The sequence below is a fragment of the Alosa alosa genome, chromosome 1 (genome assembly GCF_017589495.1).
Source record: "Alosa alosa isolate M-15738 ecotype Scorff River chromosome 1, AALO_Geno_1.1, whole genome shotgun sequence".
In the NCBI taxonomy this organism is placed as follows: Eukaryota; Metazoa; Chordata; class Actinopteri; order Clupeiformes; family Clupeidae; genus Alosa; species Alosa alosa.
The window spans coordinates 25257778-25279840 of NC_063189.1; the positions used below are offsets into that span (position 1 = coordinate 25257778).

General features: G+C 41.2%; 3 protein-coding genes across 6 annotated transcripts in view; 2 read left to right on the top strand and 1 right to left on the bottom strand.

The window, feature by feature from the left end:
* The window catches only part of tgm1l1 (transglutaminase 1 like 1), a 21302-nt gene extending 16578 nt beyond the window's left edge, over positions 1-4724 (top strand). The window contains exons 10-13 of the mRNA XM_048247742.1: positions 1497-1806; positions 2275-2435; positions 2821-2957; positions 3276-4724. Of these exons, the coding sequence (XP_048103699.1) occupies positions 1497-1806; positions 2275-2435; positions 2821-2957; positions 3276-3423 (756 nt within the window). The 3' untranslated portion in view covers positions 3424-4724. The remainder of the gene's footprint in view (positions 1-1496; positions 1807-2274; positions 2436-2820; positions 2958-3275) is intronic.
* A 1163-nt stretch (positions 4725-5887) lies between these two features.
* abhd4 (abhydrolase domain containing 4, N-acyl phospholipase B) lies at positions 5888-14785 on the bottom strand. 3 transcript variants are annotated; one of them, XM_048261420.1, is made up of 9 exons: positions 14641-14746; positions 14469-14518; positions 12811-12899; positions 12436-12540; positions 11809-12097; positions 9403-9587; positions 8564-8675; positions 8075-8261; positions 5888-6538 (listed from the first exon to the last, which is right to left on the bottom strand). In XM_048261420.1, exons 3-9 carry the CDS (start codon positions 12848-12850, stop codon positions 6449-6451), a joined length of 1008 nt encoding a protein of 335 aa, XP_048117377.1. In that variant the 5' UTR covers positions 12851-12899; positions 14469-14518; positions 14641-14746; the 3' UTR covers positions 5888-6448. The 3 variants fall into 3 exon arrangements, with proteins under 3 accessions (XP_048117377.1, XP_048117369.1, XP_048117386.1); XM_048261412.1 differs by lacking the exon at positions 14469-14518 and having other exon boundaries at positions 14641-14785; XM_048261429.1 differs by lacking the exons at positions 14469-14518; positions 14641-14746 and adding an exon at positions 14235-14450.
* Positions 14786-15054: 269 nt separating this feature from the next.
* dad1 (defender against cell death 1) lies at positions 15055-20983 on the top strand. 2 transcript variants are annotated; one of them, XM_048247737.1, is made up of 3 exons: positions 15055-15423; positions 15794-15952; positions 20706-20983. In XM_048247737.1, the coding sequence occupies exons 1-2, from the start codon at positions 15213-15215 to the stop codon at positions 15922-15924; spliced, it is 342 nt and encodes a 113-aa protein (XP_048103694.1). In that variant the 5' UTR covers positions 15055-15212; the 3' UTR covers positions 15925-15952; positions 20706-20983. The 2 variants fall into 2 exon arrangements, with proteins under 2 accessions (XP_048103694.1, XP_048103685.1); XM_048247728.1 differs by having other exon boundaries at positions 15057-15423; positions 20701-20983.
* The last annotated feature ends 1080 nt before the right edge of the window (positions 20984-22063 follow it).

The following is a 22063-nucleotide window of genomic DNA, read 5'->3' on the forward strand; positions in this document are numbered from 1 at the left end:
ACACACTCACAGGGTAGGGCTCATCAAAGTCACTGTTAATAACATTCCTGCTTCTACCTGAAACACACACACACACACACTCACACACTCACAGGGTAGGGCTCATCAAAGTCACTGTTAATAACATTCCTGCTTCTACCTGAAACACACACACACACACTCACACACTCACAGGGTAGGGCTCATCAAAGTCACTGTTAATAACATTCCTGCTTCTACCTGAAACACACACACACACACTCACACACTCACAGGGTAGGGCTCATCAAAGTCACTGTTAATAACATTCCTGCTTCTACCTGAAACACACACACACACACACACACTCACACACTCACACACTCACACACTCACACACTCACACACTCACACACTCACACACTCACACACTCACACACTCACACACTCACACACTCACACACTCACAGGGTAGGGCTCATCAAAGTCACTGTTAATAACGCACACAGACACACACACACACACACACACACACTCACACACTCACACACTCACAGGGTAGGGCTCATCAAAGTCACTGTTAATAACATTCCTGCTTCTACCTGAAACACACACACAGAGACAAGTGATTTAATGCTGGATGAGTGTTCTAGGCTAGATTTGTTTTTTTAATTCCTAGGGCACAAAAGATAGACAGTTAGGTGGTGCCAGATATTGAGTGACGACCTAAAATCTGTCCAAACATGCACTAACAACACTGCAGGTCATTAAACCACAGAGAGCAATGATGACATGAGCCAGGCATCACTGTCTCTCCGCTGAGGTGGTGATTATCATGTCTAAAACACTGCCTAACAAATTACGGTAGGCTTTGATAGTATGATGATTATAGTTATGGTGATATGGCTACCGGTATATAATTTAGCAGACTCTTTTGTCCAAAGCGACTTACAAATAAAAACAATACAATAGTTAAAAATAAACAGTGAACAGTTTTAAAATCTTGGTAAGACTACATCAAGGAAAATAGCAATAATAAACAGTACACTCTTAAAATGAATGTGTTGTCCCTATCTGGACACAAACCAAGTTGTGTTGTTTTCAACACATTTGTTTTAAGAGTGTAATGTTAATGCAATATCAATGATCAATAGCCTAATGAAGATAAACAAATACCATAATATACAAACCATAACTCATAAGAACCACTTAATTACTAAGTGTATGCTGAACATATGTCTTTAGACCCCTCTTGATTATATGATCCTAGCGATAATATGATTATTAGATGACATCACAATAAATGTATCATCACTATGTATACCCAGAACTGGTATCTTAATCAGGTAAATCAACACAACACACATTTGTTTATAGAACTTTATGTATATACCCAAAGTGCTTTACATTCCCTCACCTCAACCACCACCGATGTGTAGCACCCACCTGGATGGCATACAATACTCACCACAGATCAGATTGAGGTGAATTCAGCCAGGCATTCAGTCCTCATCAAATCACTCGCCATGTTTTGACTGATCCTCCTTTATCTGTGTGCATCAGGCTCAGAAGAGGAGCGCATTGCAGTGGAGACCGCCAGTCGGTATGGCACCAAGCCGCACGTCTACTCATCACCCGTAGCGGAGGACGTGAGCGTGGAGGTGAAGCTGGAAGGTGAGGGTCCTCGCATGGGGGCCGATGCACAGCTCACTATCGTGGTGACCAACCTGAGTGCGCAGCCCCGCAGTACCAACCTTCACAGCCAGGTGGCGGTCATGTACTACACTGGCGTGCTGAAGAGCACAGTGAAGAAGGACAAGCTGCCTGTGGAGCTCATGCCTAATGAAGGTGAGACAACAGGGGACCTATTTACCATTACCATTACCATTATGTGTTAAAAAAAACAATGTAAGTTGTGTTATTTTCAACACATACTGTCTAACAAATAAAAAAGGAAACACAAACTGTGTTGTCCCTATCTGGACACAGAGATGTGTTAAAAACAGATGTTTTAAGAGTGTAGTTTTCGGGAACATCTGAAGACATAGGCGAGAGCAAAGGCATCTGTGTCTCTTTTAGTAATATGAAGTAATTTGTTACTCTGGATGTCATGAATGAGCACATTTGTCTTGATGAAGAACTGAATGGATGAATGAAGGAATTATTGACAGAAATAATGTGACAAATATCTTAATTAATGAACGAATCAAATAATCAATGTGCTTATGCATTCATTTATCTTTAAATGAGCAAGCTTTAAAACTCCTGTTGTTGTTTTGACTTACACTCCATCTCCCCCTGTCTCTGCCCATGCAGTGAAGACCATCAACTGGGTCCTGCCCTTCCAGCACTACCAGGACCAGCTGGTGGACCAGGCAGCGCTGATGCTGACCGTGTCGGGTCGGGTCTCGGAGACCAAACAGGTGCTGGCCTCTCAGACCAGCTTCCGACTCCGCACACCTGACATCAACATCAAGGTACACATCAACATGAAGCATACCACATCAATTCATAATGCCTTGCAGCCTACTGTGTGTGCATGCACTGTTTTGGCACCGCTTAATGTTACTTGTGGGAGCTGTTGGTTCAAGCAATGAATCACATAATGTTAAGGTCCTGAATGTACAGTATAATTCATGAATGATCATAAACAAAGCAGTAATTATTATTCAACAAATATTGCCATTTTTAGAGAATATATTTCATTCATCAATATAGTATATTAACTAAATTAATGAAGTGGATTTTAAACATATTACCAATTATTATTTGTTGTTGACCTGTTGATAGAATCTGAGTGGTCTATGCTTGGCCTCCTGCATGGTCTGAGTGCCCCTGTGTCTGTGTGTGTGTGTGTTTCAGCCTGAGGGGGAGGCAGTGGTGGGGAAGGAGATGTCAGCCAAGATCACCTTCACCAACCCTCTGCCGTCCACGCTGCGTAACGTGGTCCTGCGTGTGGAGGGCCTGGGGCTGAGAGACCTGCACCCCATCCAGATCGGGTAAGAACCCCTGACAGCCTGCTCACTCTGGCATAGCGTAGTGGCTAAGGAATCAAAAAGTCATGGGTTCAATTCCAGACTGCCACTGTTGTGCTCTTGAGCAAGTTACTCTGGGAGAGTAGCCCTTGTAATAAAAAAATGTCATCTGTAAGTGGCTTTGGATAAAAGCATGAGCCAAATGTATCTATAAGTATCTTTTGACTGCCACACAACAACGCAGAATACCTGCCTAAGACCATTGTGTAGGTATGTATTCACCCACTCACTCAGTCTGTGGTCTCTCTCTCGTCCTTCTAACCCACCCTGTCTCTCTCTCAGTGACGTGGGCCGCCACTCCACGGTGACGGTGACGGAGCACTTCATCCCTTCGCTGCCGGGGAGCAGGAAGCTGGTGGCGGCGCTTGACTGCAAGCAGCTCACCCAGGTGCACGGCGTTGCCGACATCCAGGTGACGGAGAACCTGTGAACCTGTCGTCATGCCACTGTGCCTCTCCCACAGACACCAGACCTCTCATCTATGCCCTCTCCCACCTGCCCACTCCACCCCTCAGCGTATGCACAGTATTGAAGTTTGAAGGTCTGTTTAGGGTCTACCTCTCTCAATCTAGTCTGTTTTTTTATACACTCCCATTGTGTGAACTTGGAAGATGGAAGTAGTCCTCGAAAGTTAACTGAAGTTCAGTGTTTGGTGATTAAGTCACATTCTCCATTACATTCTGTTTTTAAACATGACACAGGACCAGCCTTTACTAGCCTTGTATAGTCAGGTGGACAGTATAATTGCCCACATCATTAATAGAATCTGAATTTTGAAACAGATGACATTTTAAAATAGCATTTAGGACTAACATTTTTGCCTAAAGTTGCAGGGATATTTGGGGATCTGGGGTGGGTGCTTAGTGGAATAAAAACCTGTAGACTGAGTCATTTACAGAATGTGAACCCTCATCAAGTATTGCCAAAGGAAAGTCTGGTCGACTAGTTGAGACCAATCCCTGTCTTTTACCTGAATAAACATGGAACCATTATGTAGTTATAGCAGTTTAACAAGCATTTCAACTATTGTAGGTGACACAGAAACACTTTGTCACCATCTACTAGAGAATTATTTTATTGTTTTATTTGTGTAATATTAAGCTCCAGTTGTACCACTGAGCTGTCATCCTGTATCCATATGCAATTTCCATTTTGATACATCTTTAATGAACGTAAAACAAAGTGCCCTTTCAGCACGCCTTCAATGTAATTATCTGATTGTCTTGTAGATGTTTTATATATGATTATTACAAAGCAATATGACAGATGACCTGACTGGACGTTTACAATAGGTGATTAAATAGCAACCTAAAATAGCTTTCTCTCAATGAAAGAAAAAATATTCCAAGTGCTATGCACGTCTGCATTTCAAACCATCTAGTGTTGCCACTTTTGTACTGACAAAGTGTATGTAACCCTGTGCACTATACCAAATGTATGAAATTAGATATTTGCTCTTATGTAGCCCACATGATCAAAGCCTTATGATGCCACAGAAATCCATGGTGAAGACTTTATGTCAGGATCACAGTATTAAGCACATATTGTACCATTTGCAACCAACTGGTTGGCAATATCTAAAAGTTTGTAATTTGTCCTGCACTTAAAAAGGTTATATGAAGAAAAGCATACTGTAGTTGTGTCATACAATTATTATTTATCTATGTGTTTACATTATTGTTGTTTGTCAGATGCTGTATTTTGTTGCTAATAAAACAAAATGTAAGGAGATGCTTGTGTTTTGTGTGTCACTGTGTTGAAGTCAGTGAGTCGGCTGGTCAAATACTTTAAGTAGTTTTTAATAGTATTTGACAACAGCAAATGTCTTTAACTAGTTTAATATAAGAAAAGCTAATAAATTATAGTTAAAATAACTAAATAAAAAGGGCTAAAATAATGAGCCCAAACATGTCTGTACATCACAATGTTTTCTTTTGCATGATTGTCAGATTATCTCAGATTTACTGTAAGATCTGAATTGTTTCAGTATTTACAGTGGGACGGGGCCAAATGTTTCGTATAAAGGAGTGTCTAACATGGCTGGGGGACATTTCTCCATAACAACAGAGTGCTGTAACAAACAAATGTCTCAAACAGAGACATTCTACTTCAACTGGAAACTTACCCCACCCCACATCCCAAACCACTGACGTCTTATTCAAACATTTCATATGACAATGACACACACAGCCACACAATACAGGTAGACGGGGACATTTTTCTCAGTTCTTGATTTCTGTGGTGTCCTCACATTGTAGTGTAGCGTAAGTGTAATTTAGCTGTTAGACACACACACACACACACACACACACACACACACTGTTGGTGTCAAAGTCTAATTAAAAAAAAATCTACACAACCACCAGCTCAAATGTCATATAGACATGTTTCAGGCCCGCATGTAGCTTAGGCTACGATGGTCACAATAAAAAAAGGATATACATCTATGAATTGATCAGTAGTGCTATAAGAACAGTCTCTGCTGTGCTCTCCTGCTGGATAAAGAAAAAAAGAAAATCAACAGAATTGTCTTCCTTTGTCATCGGCTTTTCTCTGGAAATGTTAATGGCATGAACACACATGCAAGTGATTGTCATTTTGTGTTTGCTGGAAGTTGCGCACTCAGCACTTTCACACAGACCTTTCAAGTGTGTTACATTTCTCACCAAGTCAACTGGGCTGCCCAAGCCAGATTCCCAGCATGCACTGACCGCAAGATTCCCCTTTAAACCTACTGTAGCACAGACTGACCCCTAGTGGTGATCTGTGTAACAACACAACAGAGTTTATAATGTACAAAGGAGAGAGGAGATTTTCAGTACAAATAAGATATCTTTTGTGTGGGTTCTGCGAGTAACAATCCTATGAGTAGAAGAATAGAAGATTACACAATGTGAAATATATAAACTTTTATTGCAATTGTGTGGAATAAAATACATGGATGTTTATACATTAAATATGACGGAAATATTAAATATGAAGAAAAGTGTCTTCAAGAATATCCAACTTACATTCAGGTAACAACACGTGAGGCATGCACATACAGTAATGGTTGGCACTGATTGGCACAGAGCTCATACATCCTTTAGTGTCAATCTCTATAAATATATAAATAAGCACCATGTGTCCTGTGGTTAATATTTTAGTGTTAAACAGAGACATCTTCAGACATGAGATATGTGCATCTATAGAACGGAGGAATATCCACTTGCATTAGACAGTTAAAAGGACCCAGCACACCCAAAATACACTTATTAGCCAGTCAGAGCAGGAACCACATCACACAGCCAGGGTACAACATTTCATTCATACAACTCAACTACAGTGCATCCAATCAAACGTTTGGCAACTGGCATTAAGGCCCAACTTAACAAACAAACACACACACACACTCTCTCTCTCTCTCTCTCTCTCTCATGAACAGACTTGCATGGGAGCACTCACACACTTCTTATTCAGTCTACAGTATCACAGAGCCTCTGCACTACACTATTGAAATCTTCATACTGGTCAGCATAGACATGATGAGAGGCATTGGGTATCACCTGTGGAGATGAAAATGTTGGTAGATGAAATCATTTGTGAGATGACCGTTACACACACGAATAGCCTACATTTTAGCCTCTACATTCTGCAGGGAAAGGTCAGCCAAGTCTTAAACAGTTGCTGTTTACTGACTGTCCTCCTGTCTTTATACATTTCTTAATTTGACTCACTGGCACAATTTCTTAAATATGACTCACTGGCACAGACTAGTGGTAACCTTTCCTCATCACAAGCCTCTTTACAGACACCTCTGTTCTGGATACTGGAAGGAACTTTACAGTTTATCTTTCCATGAGGCCCTAATTGATTCACTGCCCTCATTTCTATTTTAGCTCTAAATCATGTATGCGCTACTCTCTCGTATAGCTCCGTTGCGTTGGTGCATTTCTCAGATTAGAATTTAAATGATCAAAACTACTTTATCAACCTCCAAATTTAGTCCCTTGCACATGATAAAAGCAAGCACTCATTGTTTGAAATGCCATGTTGGTCAAAATGCATTATACTGGTTCTCTGTTAAATAGCCTTACACCTCAAAACATCTAAGCATCAGTCCACTGTTGAAACAGTTGTCAATCGGTCAAGTATAATTTAGTCATTAGACACTTTCTTGTTACTGTAAATGTCCTAAATTGATGAATTGCTCTCAGGTGAATTTTCACATAGGGGAAAGTGTGAAGTGTTACATAGATCAACCAGTGACCAACAGTTGTCTGGGTTCAAAGGTGCATATCATGAAACTTCCAAAGATACATATAAAAAAGAACACTGCATGTATTTCTCCATAAGGATGTCTACATATTTACATTTATTTTATCTTTCATGTAAAGTATTGCTGTACAGTAAAGCAGTCCGGTCTCTCTTTCCTGTATGGCAATGAATGACATGGACTGGCAACACACTAGTACGGAACACTCGAGGGGTCAATGCAAGATATTTCTTTATGTATATCCAGAAAACGTGTGCTCATTTTACAAAATTGTGTGCTCATTTTTCTAAGTAGTGTGCTCATTTTATTAAACTGTGCGCTCATTTGAATTTTTGCAAAATGTGTGCACAATTTACTAAAGCGCACAATCTAATAAAATGAGACAACAATTTGGTAAAACGAGCGCACTTTTTAGTAAAATGTGCACACAATATACTAAATTGTGTACACAATCTAGTAAAATGAGCGCACATTCTCTCAATATGCGAAAATGACACCTCCCGGACTCCGTACTGCAGTATACAGCAGTAGTACGATAGTATACAATATATAGCAAGTATACAGGAAATATGAATCCTGTCTGGTCTCCAATTAATACAATGTGTGTAACTTTCTACTGTTGAGACATGACATAGAAAATGTTGTTGGCTTTTGCTGGTATAATCCACTTTGTGATGCCATTTATATGAATGGTTTTGAGAAATGCACTTATTGTTGTGCAAACATTAATGATAATTTGGGGAATGCACCAGAGAGATAAACGATAATATCATTCCCTACGCTATGCTCTGCTGTACTACCCTGAGTGTCTTCCGCGCTCACTCACCATGACACGCGTGGGGCTCTGCCCTCTGATCTGGACAACGCGGTCCCCAGAGGAGCTGTCCACCCAGGAGAGTGCGCCATACAGCATGGTGACGGGCAGCGAGGGCGGGAGCTGGTGCACGCGCTGCAGCATGGGCCTCTTGGCCCAGGCCATAGTCTCAGTCATGGCCCTGAAGCCCACCTCCCCACTGGGATAAAGAGATGAATGAAGGACAGAAGAGAGAGAGAGAGAGAGAGAGAGAGAGAGAGAGAGAGAGAGAGAGAGAGAGAGAGAGAGAGAGAGAGAGAGAGAGAGAGAGAGAGAGAGAGAGAGAGAGAGAGAGAGAGAGAGAGAGAGAGAGAGAGAGAGAGAGAGAGAAATTACTTTACTTCACCATCACTTACTTACATTACTTTTTAAAACATCAAAATTTGATTGCGGGACATGTATGTCACACATTGAATGAAGTATTGATGATATACAACTTGAACAACTGAATTCTATAAGAACCTTGGGGTCTGGGCATTACAGTGGTAGAGGTATTCAGTCATAGTATTGTCATCAAAAAGATCCTCAAATTTCCGCTTGAAGTCAGGACGGAACCTCGACACCAAACCTGGTCCTGCCCATAGAAATACAAAGGCAGTGAAATAATAAGAATATAAACAGCACAAGAGAAACATGTACAAGTATACAGAATACATCCAACATTTGTCTAGTTTGTGTCGAGTCTCCCACAGTACTCTTTCATTTTCATTTGAACAAGTGCAAATCAGGCATGCAAATGACTCAGTAGTATGTATCACACAGGTCAAAATGAGCAGGGATTCACGTGCCAGGAAGGAAGTCACATGGACAGATTTACATCCCACCTGCACAGACATTGGGTTTTTCACCTTTGTACACACAGCACCTTATTTATATGGTACACGCCCTAATTTATCATGTACTAGGGTGAGTCAGTAGAACCAATGGTAATGATTTCAGTGAGCCTCATGCCAAGTAGGACACAATAATATAAGTCAAAAGGAAAAGAGACTATAGAAGTGAGAATGAAAGTGTAGACTATAGCATCTTTGAGACATATCTGAGCTCACTGTTGTGTTACTGTCAGCATGCAACAAATAGCGTAAATGATAGTGAAACTTAAATTCAGGCAGTCCAAACCACGGCAAAGTTAATGGATGCCTACAGATGTGTCAAGGTGAAATTTTAGAACACTTTTTTTCAGGATCAGATTTGGTTACACTTGCTCAGTTCCTTAGTCCATGGCTCTCCCTCTTTTGCTCAACATCTCTCTCTCCCCATCACATTCTCACACACACACACACACACACACACACACACACCCCAAGGTCCTGCGGCTCTGATGAGCGCCAGTGGATTGAAGAGACTGAGCACCGAGGCGATGGCCTTGACCCAGCGAGGAGGGGCTGTCCTCTTCACATCCAGACCCTGCCCTGCGTTTTCATTGGCGTCAGGTTGTGGCCGCTCGGGGAAACCCCATGGGTCCACCAGGATCAAGTGGGCCACTCTGTGGAAGGGACACCACTTTAAACATGGCACCACTGAACAAACACCATTAAAGGGGAATTCTGACATTCTACAAACTAAGCCCTATTGCTAGATGTGTTTAGGTTCTTTCATTAGGGACAAGAACAATAAAAATCCATTAAGTATAAGCTAGCTAACCGAGGGGACATATGGGCATAGGCTAACATCCACTCCGCTTATTCATCTACCTGTACTGGGGTAACAGGCACAAGCATCCGTGATGATAACCAGCTGCTCCTTTATGAAAACATTGCCAATGTTAGTGAGCTAGCTAGTCTAAAACGAAACGGATTTTCAATGTTTTTTGTACCTAATTGAAGTTATGGTTATGGTTTTTGTATTTAGCAGACGCTTTTATCCAAAGTGGCTTACATGCACTTGCACCCCTGTGTACAAATTTTCTGTTTAGTTAAAAATTGTGGGGTTTCCTTGGATTTTAGTCCATGGGTCCCCATGGGTGCACAATGGGGTCATTGAACAATTGGCTTCATTGCCAACCTTCCTGGATTGCATGCAAATTGCAAATTAAACATGTGAATTAGAAATTAGTATTTATGTACACTGTTGGTCCAAGAGAAAAGAGTCTTATTCTGGAAACTACACACCTCCAAACAGACATAACACTATACTGTATATGACATGAATACAGTTGCGTTGTGTAATGGACTGATGATAATCACAGGTAATGACACCAAACCTACAAGTTTAGTTTTTTTGTCTAAAAACAAAGTCTAGATCAGCCCAGATGTGAACCTGGTCAAGGCCCTGAAACGCATTTAAGAGACTGAACAGATAGTCTCCAGGCTACTAAAAGTGCACGAGGAGATGAATAAAGGATGGAATGAGATGCTAGAGTTCATATTTCTCACAGGGACTGGGAGACAGAGAAAGACAGCGTCTTCAACATATACAACAAATACAAACATTTCATCAAATGGATCTTATTATTAAAAACATCCAACAACTGGCCCCAGAATGAAAAAATGCCAGAATTCCACTGTTAAGAATACCACAGATGAACCAAGTAATGGAACTACTTAGAATGTGTTACACAAGCGGGTTATGACCAAGTTTAAGATTAGGCAGCCCTGTTCTAAAAGACAGGCCCACATCTGAATTACAGCATAGTGCCAAAGAACTGCCCTGCATGACATATCGATGGGATCTAATTATCAGTCAAGTCAAGTCAAGTCAAGTTTATTTATATAGCACATTTCATACACAGAGGTCATTCAATGTGCTTTACATAAACAAAACCAAACGATAATAACAAATAAAAGCATAGAAGGGCAATATAGTCAAAGAATAGTTAAAAGGTAAAGATCATATCAGAGCTAAAAAGTGTCTACCTTTAACCCTTTATGAACTAGTGGGGCCCTTCAGAACATTTCTGAGACGCTGCTAAGATAAGGTCATTCCAGCTTTATCAATATGTATTTGTATAATAATTGATATTTTACATAGTCCAGATATCAGTCCAAATACCTAGTGTGAACAATATGCTGACCAAACTGCTTAGAGAGCAGGTGCCTATCAGAAAGATTACACATACAGAACAGAATCAGTAGAGGAAACCACCCTGCAGTTTACATTAGTAGTGATAAAGTGCATATTGGTTTTATAGCAGTGATACAGCATGCGAGTGGCTTGCCATTGCAGCAGCTCTTGAGCCCTATCACTAAAACTTGCCCTTTGCACATGGCCAGGGTCTTGTCTGAGCGCTGGGAGATGTTGACTCCTCTCAGACAGGCTTTGACAGAGGCTGGATCACTTCTCTCCTTAAGAGCTGATTTCTGAATTGTTGACTGAATCAATAAAACCTTGCAGTAGAAATCAGCAGTCACGGCTCAGTCCCGAGAACAGAACTTGAACTTGACTGTGGCCCTAACTTAACCTCTCAGTAGTAAAGTGTGGATGGAGGCCCTAAAATGATCAATCATCCCCAGCACACTTGCTAAACACAGTAAGGACACATGGCCTTGGAGACACACCCGACCTCTCAGTGCAGTGTGAATAATGTAGGGTGCCATCCTCTTAGTAAGCAGACTGTGACTCCAATCCTCTCCAACCTCTCATCTCTCAGTAAACAGGGTTAGTAAAGCTCTACGGTCCCCTCTCACCTCTAGTTAGTATATGGTGCAAGATATTTCAACATAACCACCTAGACTTCATGTGATTATGGCTTTGTGTTTGACCCTCACCTGTCGGGGTAGCGTATGGCGTACGAGGAAGCCAGGTACCCCCCGAGACTGTGCCCTAGTAGGATCATGCGTTCCATGCCCATCGCCTGCCTCCACTGCTCGATGGAGGTGACGGACTGGTCCTCGGCCAGCTCGGCATCCGTGGGGAAGGCTGGCCGTGAGCTGCGGCCAAAGCCCAGCAGATCGAAAGCGTGGACGGCCCGCGAGCGGCTCAACGGGTCCAAGTTACGGATCCACAGGCCCACGCCACCGCCGAAGCCATGCACCATCACCAGAGGAGTTTTGGAGGCTGGAAGAGAGCAAGAGCAAGACCAAGAGCAGAGAGAGAGAGAGAGAGAGAGAGAGAGAGAGAGAGAAAGAGAGAGAGAGGAAGAGTGTGTGAGAAAGAGGATCACGAGTGATGTTAGATTATACACCAGACCACAGGATAAGGAAAGGCCGGCAATTAAGAATATTATGCTATTGAGATAACAGATAACAACAACAGCAACAACACATTTTCTGTAGCTGGGTTTTAGTAGATGGGATGCCATTACCCTCCACAAAATGTACAGATAATCAAGGGGTTCAAAGAAAACATATGAGGTAAGATATGAATCAGAGGAGAGAGAGGGAGAATTGGCTCACCTTGCTCTGAGGTCCGACGGGCTGTTTTGTTGGTGACAGTGAGGGTCCATATTCGGTTGTGGTCAGGGAGGGTTACAAAGCGGGCCCAAACATCATTACGCAAGCCTTAAGAGGAAAATGGACATTATTACATCATTTAAGTTGGAGGATACAGAGGTACCCAGTCACATAATATAATTATACAGATCACATATCACAGTTTGAGTTGCCTTGCTGCTACACAGACAAATGGCACTTCTTCACAACAGCACTGATGAGACATAGCCAAGAGGTATAAGAGAAACTGTGTGTTATGTCTCATGTCCACATATTTCTTGGCTGTGAGACAGCATTGACACTGAGCAATGGAAGTGGCTGAAAAAGAGTGACCCTCACAGGCAAGGATCTTGGCCTCAGCAGTCTTCAGTAGGGACATGGATGTTGGCCTCCAGGACGGCCACCACGACCAGTTCCCGTTGGTATCTCTTAAAAAGACCAATTAACAAAATAAGACCTGTGGTGCAATAGTGTTGACCATTGATATCAAACACAAAAAGGATTTGGAGTGCTGGTTCACATATCATGTTGGCAAACACTACGTTTACAACCATGGACAGTCTACGCCTATCTTTCATTCCAACATGCTCAACAAACCGTGTTATCATTCTCAGTGGATATCTAATCATCACAGGCTGGCAAAGTTAACCACCATTAAAGGACCACTGCAACCATCACATCAAATATCAACCCAGCCATGCAGTTAACAGTTTTTGTGTCTGAATAACTGCACCTATACAGTACTAGGCCTATGTACTTATGACAGAGTCATGAAGGCTACTTATTGAGGACTCATTCATAAAATAGTGTTGTAATCATATGGGTGGACAGTAACTAAGCACATTTACTTGATTACTGTACTTAAGTATGTTTTGAGTATCTGTACTTTACTTGAGTATTAATATTTTGGAAACTTGGTGACTTTTACTCCATTACATTTGAAAGACATGCTGCAGCTTTTTGACTCCACATTTGAAAAATGAGCATGAAGTACTCATTAATTGTAAGCACATTTGAAGTGATTCTTTAAATGCAATAGACCATATTGAAGTTCATTTTTTCAATAGTTCAATTTGAACTTGGGTGTGGTAATGATGGTGACAGCAGATTCATCAGAATATCCTCCATGATCAGGGTGAAGCTTGGAATGAAATTAGACAATCATCCGTCGTTCAACACATAGCTAGCTAAAGATCTTTACATCATTAAATGGTAAATAAACTCATAATTGAGTTATCCTGGGTTTTTTTTTTCGGCAGTGAAGACGTTTTAGATTTTTGAACAGAGAATGAATAACAATTTAAATAGAATTATTGCATCCTTTTTAACAGTTGCAAAGTTATGAAAGTAGGCAAAATTGTGATGCTGGATGCAAGGAACTAAAGGTATGTTTAAGTCCTTGTGACCAACCAAAGGATGTACACCCTATTTGTTGACAAATAATAACATTAGAAAACATAAAAAATTACAAAATACTTGGACTTTTGAATACTTTTATACTATACTTTAAAATAGTATTTTAAAAGCAAGTACTACAATTTTGACATAGTAACTTTCACTTGTATTGGAGTAATATTTGACAAGGTATCTATAGGCTACTTTGACTTAAGTAAAGGAATAGCATTTGTCCACCTCTTGATGTAATTATGACAGGTGAACAGGTGTCAATTGTTTGCAGTGTCATATCCTGCTCTGACGACTAAGAGCTATAGCAACAAAAGAAATGGCCAACACTGCAAAAGTGCTGGGTCATTCTGACTCACAGTGTATGCTTATATCTTTAGTGGGACGTCAAAGACACAGGAGTTGGCCTTTTTAAAATCACCAGCAGCCTAAAACTACACTGAAACGTGAAGAACAGCAGCAGCCAGGTCAAACTATAGTCTGGATTATGAGGGTAGCCTAACAATTATTTAGCAAAAAGAAGAAAGAAAGAAAAAAAAAGACGTTCTAGAAACACTGAGAGTACCAGGTATAATTTATAAGTCGTGGCTCACCTTCAAAGTTCCTCATATGCAGGAATATAACACTGAAAGGACTAGAGAGACTACACAAGCATAACATCAAATGAATCATCCAGTCCTGTTATGCAACCGTGGTGTATATGTCGCCTGAACATTTTCAGAATGTGTTACATAAACCACAGTTTAGATAAACTAGACTACTTACTCAAATTCGGTCTCGTCTTGCATAGCGTTTGATAGAGATGTGATAGAACATAATACGTAAAGCAACAATGAAGCTAGGCTACAACATTTATGAGCCCGAGAAGAACCGCCGCTGAACACAGAGGGAATGTTACTATAACAGGTGATTTAATAACACGATATTTTGTAACAAGAGTCAGCTGACAACGAGAGGCGGGACAAAAATGTGATTTCCTTGTTTCTCATTGGCCAATAATGTTAAATAAAAAACCTTTGAACACATAATATATTTCTCTATAAATAGTATACAATAATACAATTATCTTGTATGTTTTAATATCTGACATAAAAGTGAATGTATAGCTACAGATAGATTATGTCTATTTTTTTCAATCTGTGTTGTCGGAACTAAATAACGATGCTGCTAGTTTGAGTGGGAAAACATTATTCGGGACACAACTACGTACTTCCGAGTGGGACGAAATTACACGTCAGATGAATGAGAATCGTTGCTGGGCTCGATTTGTGTAAATCAATTTCAAGTTTTATTTTCAAGTTGTGCACGACGTGCATGTTCAGAGATATAAAGTAAAAATGTCCAACTCTGTAATCTCCGTCATATCTCGGTTCTTGGAGGAATACACGACCAGTACGTCGAACAAGCTGAAACTGGTCGATGCTTACCTGCTGTACATCTTGCTAACTGGAGCGTTGCAGTTCTTGTACTGTTTGTTGGTTGGCACGTTCCCATTCAACAGTTTTTTGTCCGGCTTCATCTCGTGTGTCGGTTCCTTCATTCTTGGAGGTAGGCTACTCGGGATAGTTACAGTAGTTAGTGTTGTGTTTAACTGTATTTAGTTTTGATGGCGGTTTCCGGATAATCTGGCAGTGGCAAGCCATTTGAACGACGGTGAACGAGGTTCCACCGATAAGTTAGGCTACATTAAACACATTTTAGGTCTGTATGGTTTTATTTCAGGGAGCCCAAAATCTCCGAATGGTTGCAAGTGGCATAGTAGTTGATGAATTACCTAAACATAAACCATTCTATCAAGTATACGTAAATTGTCATGCTCCTAAGTTCAATGTATTGGGGAGGGGTCTGTGTACTCTGCAGGTTACAGAACCTGGACCTCGTATCACCATTCACACACTTGTCTCTGTCCTGTCTCCAGTTTGCCTCCGTATCCAGATCAATCCTCAGAATAAAGGCGACTTCCTGACGGTGTCCCCCGAGCGAGCATTCGCTGACTTCCTGTTCGCTCACACAGTCCTACATCTGGTAGTGATGAACTTCATTGGATGAATTGGTTCTGTACGGTTGACCTCAGCTGGTATGTATTGCCGTAAAATACGAGACACCAAAACCATGCTAAACCTGGGCAATTGAAAATAACACAATGTAGGCCTAATCCATAAAATACTAACACTAATTGTATCATTACATTATAACGGATTATCACCCGCATAAAGTCTTCCCAATATGTAACACCTCTCCTGATACACTGTCTCACTATCCTATTGATGACATTCAACGCCCCTCCTAACCTTTGCCCTCCATATGTCACAGAACTCCTACAGATTTATACACCCTCCTGTTCACTACCTTCATCTACAGCTGGATTATTGACAGTGCCAAACATTGCTCACCACAATGGGAGCTAAGGCCTTTATGCTGCAGCCAAACTGTTGAACTCACTCCCCTCACACATCCGTGCTCTCGACTCCATCTCACCATACAAAACGGCTCTTAAAACCCACCTTTTAAAGATAGCTTATGGACTTTCACTACCACTGTTTTTTTTTTTTGTGTGCTGATCATTATTATTTTTGACCTTGGGTGCTTTGAAAGGCGCTGTGTAGCAAATAGCATTTATTATTATTATTATTATTATTATTATTATTATTATTGGGGCCAAGCAGCGAAGCTGCGAAGGCACCCATTGAGTTACTAGCTTTTCCTATTATTATACTTCCGCCATTGGAGTCTATGGCAGCCCATAGAACGCCTGGCTAAAAAGTGCAGATTTTTTGACAAAGTTTTGGGACACTCCACTGACCACACTCATTTATGGACCTCTAAACCCAGCCCTCTAGCGCCACCAACAGGTCAAAATCTGGCCGAAAATTGAACCGCTGGGTCTGATTCAGCACTGTCCCATGATCACTCTCACCAATTTCCAGAACTCTATGCCCAACACTCTAGCGCCACCAATGGGTCGAACCTGGATTGCATTCACTCATGTGACCATTGAATGGTGTGTCTGATTTTCACATATCAGGCACAGTTGGAATCCCTGGACCGACCTAAGTTCAATGACCCCTATTACGTCACTTTCCGCCATATTGGACCTCCGCCATATTGAATTTAGTCCAAACTCTACGAAAAGTTTCAGCGGTCAGAAATTTCATCCGATTTTCACGGAACTTGGCGGAGATGATCTTCTGCCCGAGCCGCACAAAAGATACTTGTCAGATTTTTCAATTTCATTTTTGTTTGCCCATGACTGCCAATCAAATATATATGGCGATGAAGCCGCCAAACAGGAAGTGGACTAACATCTCCGTGGTACTTTGAGTTAACATAACAAAACTCGATACCATTAGTCATGACACCGTCCCAATCACTCACAGCAATTTTTATGCATATACATTGAACACTCTAGCGCCACCACCAGTTCAATGCTGGACATGCGTTCATGCGCATGATCCTTGACTCTTTTGTCTGATTTTCACAACTGAGGTAGCGTCTGAATCCTTGGACCATCCCGAGTTCATCGACCCCTATCCCGTCACTTTCCGCTATATTGGACTTGGACCTCCGCCATATTGGATTTAATACAAACTCTATGAAAAGTTTCAGCGGTTACAAATTTCATCCGATTTTCAAGGAACTTGGCGGAGATGATCTTCTGACCAAGCCACACAAACGATACTTTTATTTCAAGTTTATTTGCCCATGACAGCCAATCACACATGGCTATGATGCTGCCTAACAGGAAGTGGGCTAACATCCAAACTTGGTATAGAGACTTGGTACCTGATTGTGGGGACACACTAGGAAATTGGCATCATTTGGCCTCTATAGAGGGCGCTGCAATACAGGAAGTGAGCTTGTATCTCAGCAACGCTTTGATGTACAAAGTCCAAACTTGGTATAAGGACCTGTTACCATATTGTGATGACGCACTAGGAAATTGGCATCATTTGGCCTCTATAGGAGGCGCTGCAATACGGGAAGTGAACTCGTATCTCAGCAACGATTTGATGTATGAAGTCCAAACTTAATATAGAGACAAAGTAGCTGATTGTGAGGACATGCAAGGAAATTGGTCTCATTTGGCCTCTAGGGGTGCTGTAATAGACAAATTGAGCTCACATCTCAGCAACTCTTTGGTGTATGAAGTCCAGGGACATGGTAGCTGATTGTGAGAACGCACAAGCACATTGGTGTAATTTTCGCCTCTAGGGGCACTATAACAAAGTAAATGAGCTTATTTCTCAGCCATTCTTTATCCAATTGCAATCAAACTGGCTGTGAGTGCTTGCTCATGCCATGGCAACGCCATTCCTGCTATAGCGCACTGCTTGGCCCCCACATTGATGCTTGCAGCTATATTTATTATTATTAGTTCATAAAGACATATTGGCACATGGCCTAAACACGTAGGCCTGTTAGCATGAATCTTGACCAGAAATTGCACAAAACTGAACGGAAAGAATGCAAGTAAAAGAAATTAAGATGGTAAACCAACCCTTGCTTTAAGCCCTGACACTGATATGCAGTATCTTTGATGGAATTTCCCCATCTACATTAATGGGAGATCTGTTAAAAGCTTGCATAATATTTCTGATTTATATATCAAAATGGGAATTAGGATGTCTTGTAAGTGCTTCTTTACATTTCAAGTCAAATGTAATACAATATCTAGCCTATTGCTGTAGCTGAAAGGCTGCATAGAGCTGTGTGCAGAATTTTGTAGAACTGTCTAGTCAAATTAGGATGACCTCACTGTTGTATGTTGTAAGGAATTCATTTCTCCCGCAAAAACCACCACTACAATCCAATCCAAGCCTACAGAGACCAGAGGGGTATTTCACAAAACCTAGATAAGGGATTAAGCTGGGATTTTTAGGTTATCCTGAATGAATTTAGCCTTGACTTGGTTTCACAAAAGAGATGGCACATAAATTACCATGGGGATTTATTCTCTGCACCTAGCCTGGTCCCGACCAGGCTAACAGCCAAGCTAAGTTAATTCGAATGGTAATTATGTCGTGTTATTGGTTCAGCTAGCTGTCATTCACATCAGACCTCCGTGCTAATTTTTAAGGAGCTTTATTCCATTTATAAACTATTTGCTAAATGTATTTGCTCGCAAAACAAAACAGATTGTCTGCCTACTACCATATGGTTATTATTTTAATTGTGATAGCCTTATAATTATTAACATAGGCCTAGGTACTCATTGTTTGCTTATTTTACTAATATACGTTTGATGAATAGCCTACTGTAGTTGATTGGAAGTGGAGGGGCAAGTTTTCGAAGGTATTTTCAACTATATATAAAGGTATATCATACTATGTACATCTTTGCAGTGGCAAGCGCTTTCTTAATGACGTTGTGTGCCGAGACAAGGAAGCACTCACATGTGGGTGCATACGTAAATTTGCATTCAGTTGGTCTACCACGCCTACTCCTGCTGTTTTTCAGAAATAGCCATGATTCCCCATTCCAAAAAGGACAACTTTACTTCATTGTTAGTCTATATCCAAAGCGGTTGTTCACTTTGTGTGAACGACGCTATTTTCCGCGTCTTTTTTTATTCCAACCGTACAACAGCAACAAGAACGCGCACATATCATGAATTACTTACACCTGGCTTGATATAGTCGCTCTTACTCATCCTGGATTGGCATTAGTGAAACGAGTTGAGCTAGGATGACCAGACAACGCTATGTCAAACCTCGCTTTATCACTTGTCTTGGATGTCTTAATTCTGCCTTTGTGAAATACTCCTGGTTATTTTTTTTTTTACAGTGTATTCACGGAATGGCCAGCAGGCGGTTGTGAGAAGTTGATTGCTGAATGTGACAAAAAATGTTATGGGCTGGAAATCATGTACAATCACTGACTGCGCCTTTAACAAACCCAGTGTATCCTCCTGTCTATTAGACACGGTGTTTGTGATCAAACGTTACCAATTCGAATTTCAACTGAAATTTGTCTAATAAGCCGGTCACCAGTTTTTCGCCTCTTAAGCTAATATTAAATGTGTGTTAAGTAAAATGAATCTATTGCCTATTGCTAATGTGCACCAGCGCATTGACTGGTGCTGCAAATTACTGCTATCCTATTACACTTTGTAGCCTACCATGATGATAATCATATCTGTTGTTAGTCGTGGCCTACTGGTTAGCGCGTAACCGGAGGGTTGCCGGTTCGAACCCCGACCAGTAGGCACGGCTGAAGTGCCCTTGAGTAAGGCACCAAACCCCTCACTGCTCTCCGAGCGCCGCTGTTGTTGCAGGCAGCTCACTGCCCCGGGATTAGTGTGTGCTTCACCTCACTGTGTGCTTCACTAATTCACGGATTGGGATAAATGCAGAGACCAAATTTCCCTCACAATATCTTATACTTATATTCAAGTCCCTGGTCAGAAAATGAAGAATTTGATTATAGAACCCATTAACAGTGCAAATGATTTACAGCACACATGAAAAAGAATACTTTAAAATTTTCACCTTAATATAACCTTTACGATGCCAATTTGATGGTAAAGAACTTCTAGTAGGCGAATCGCATAGCTATACAGCATAACGAGTCGCTATCGGAAAAAAAGCAGTGCAACTTCAAGAACGGCCTAACAAATGTCGCGAGAATTGTAAAACATTACCTTGTCAGTAGCTATAGCTCTTTGGAGATAGTTTTTGCCTGTTGTTACTCCTTCAGCTTCACAACAAAAGCATTCTCATTGTGTGCAAGAGGGACAAGTTACAAGAAGTTTGCTATTTACAACAACAGTGTAACAGCAGAGTAAGTATTCTAGAAAATGTGCTTAATTTGGTATGTTTGTTGCAGATCAGATGCCTCCACTCTACAGCCTTACCGGAAAATCATCAGAAACATGGGAACATGGCTTTGTGACAACAGCATGAAAACATGGAATTGTGGAATTGCAATGGCCAGTGGAAACAACCACTCTGATCTTAGCCTGATTGGAAGAAATAACAGCTGATAGAATTTTGCACAACCAACGATGTTGCAGTTTGCATGTTTTTGTTTGTTTTCTTCTTTGTTTTGTGTCTACTTTTTATAACATGTTTCCTATGTGTTGGCACTGAAATAAAGTGAGTCAACTAAAGTCTAGTTAGTCCTGGTTTTCCCTTTTTACCCTGACTGCAGCCTGCTTTAGGGCCTGCTAATCACTGAGGGTTAATTGACGGTTGATTTGTGATAGCAGTCAATCTTTATTTTTGTATAGTACCTTCCTTACAGAGTAACAATGCAAGGTGTTTCACAATAATGCACAAGACAGCATAAAAACAATATGAGACATGGCAAAAAATAGAAGGACTAGTAAGACAAGCAGAGTGGGAAGATTAAGACAATGGTTCTTAAAACCCCTAAAAAAAGTCTTAAACCCTTAACATGCATACATACAGTACTACATACAGCCTTGGAATCAACTCTCATTTGTGCAACTAGGTCCTAGACTTCCTGACCAACAGACCACAAATAGTGTGCATGGGTAAGCACCTCTCCTCCATAACACTGAGCACTTGGGCCCCCCAGGGTTGTGTTCTGAGCCCACTCACTGTAAATCTCCAACTGTAAACCTCCAACCTGTAAACCTGATTCCAACATCATAATCAAGTTTGCAGATGACACCATCGTGATTGGAGTTTAAGCAACAACAACGAGGAGGCCTACAGGAGGGAGGTGGGAAACCTACTGGAATGGAGCCAAAACAATAGTCTGGTTCTCAACCCTAGGAAAACGAAAGAAATTATTCTGGACTTCAGGAGGCATAGAAAAGATGGTCACCGTCCCATCAGCATCAACAATGAGGTGGTCGAGATGGTTTAGACCTTTAAGTACCTGGGAGTACAACTCAACTGTGACCTGACATGGTCTACCAACACCAAAGCGATGGCAAATAAGGGGCTCCAGAGAATGTACTTCCTAAGGTGCCTGAGGCAGGCCCATCTCCCGCAACAACTGCTAATAAACTTCTACAGATGTACCATTGAGTGTATCACATACTGCATCACCACTTGGTATCCTGGCTGCACCGTGGACAACAGGAAGGCCCTATAACGCATCATCACTACAGCACAGAAAATCATCGGAACACAGCTCTCATCACTGGAAGAAATTCACAGAACCTGCTGTAGCAAGAATGTCCTAAGCATTTACAAGGATCCAACCCATCCTGGACACT

Coding starts and splice junctions, on each gene's coding strand:
- abhd4 (XM_048261412.1), bottom strand. CDS start 14,663: ATGCAAGACGAGACCGAATTTGA. Junction 8,262..8,563: donor TGTAATGCCCAGACCCCAAG/GTTCTTATAGAA, acceptor TCTTTATCCCAG/TGGGGAGGTGGGCTTCAGGG. Junction 6,539..8,074: donor AGAGCCCCACGCGTGTCATG/GTGAGTGAGCGC, acceptor TCATCTCCACAG/GTGATACCCAATGCCTCTCA.
- dad1 (XM_048247737.1), top strand. CDS start 15,213: ATGTCCAACTCTGTAATCTCCGTCATATCTCGGTTCTTGGAGGAATAC. Junction 15,424..15,793: donor CGGTTCCTTCATTCTTGGAG/GTAGGCTACTCG, acceptor TCCTGTCTCCAG/TTTGCCTCCGTATCCAGATC.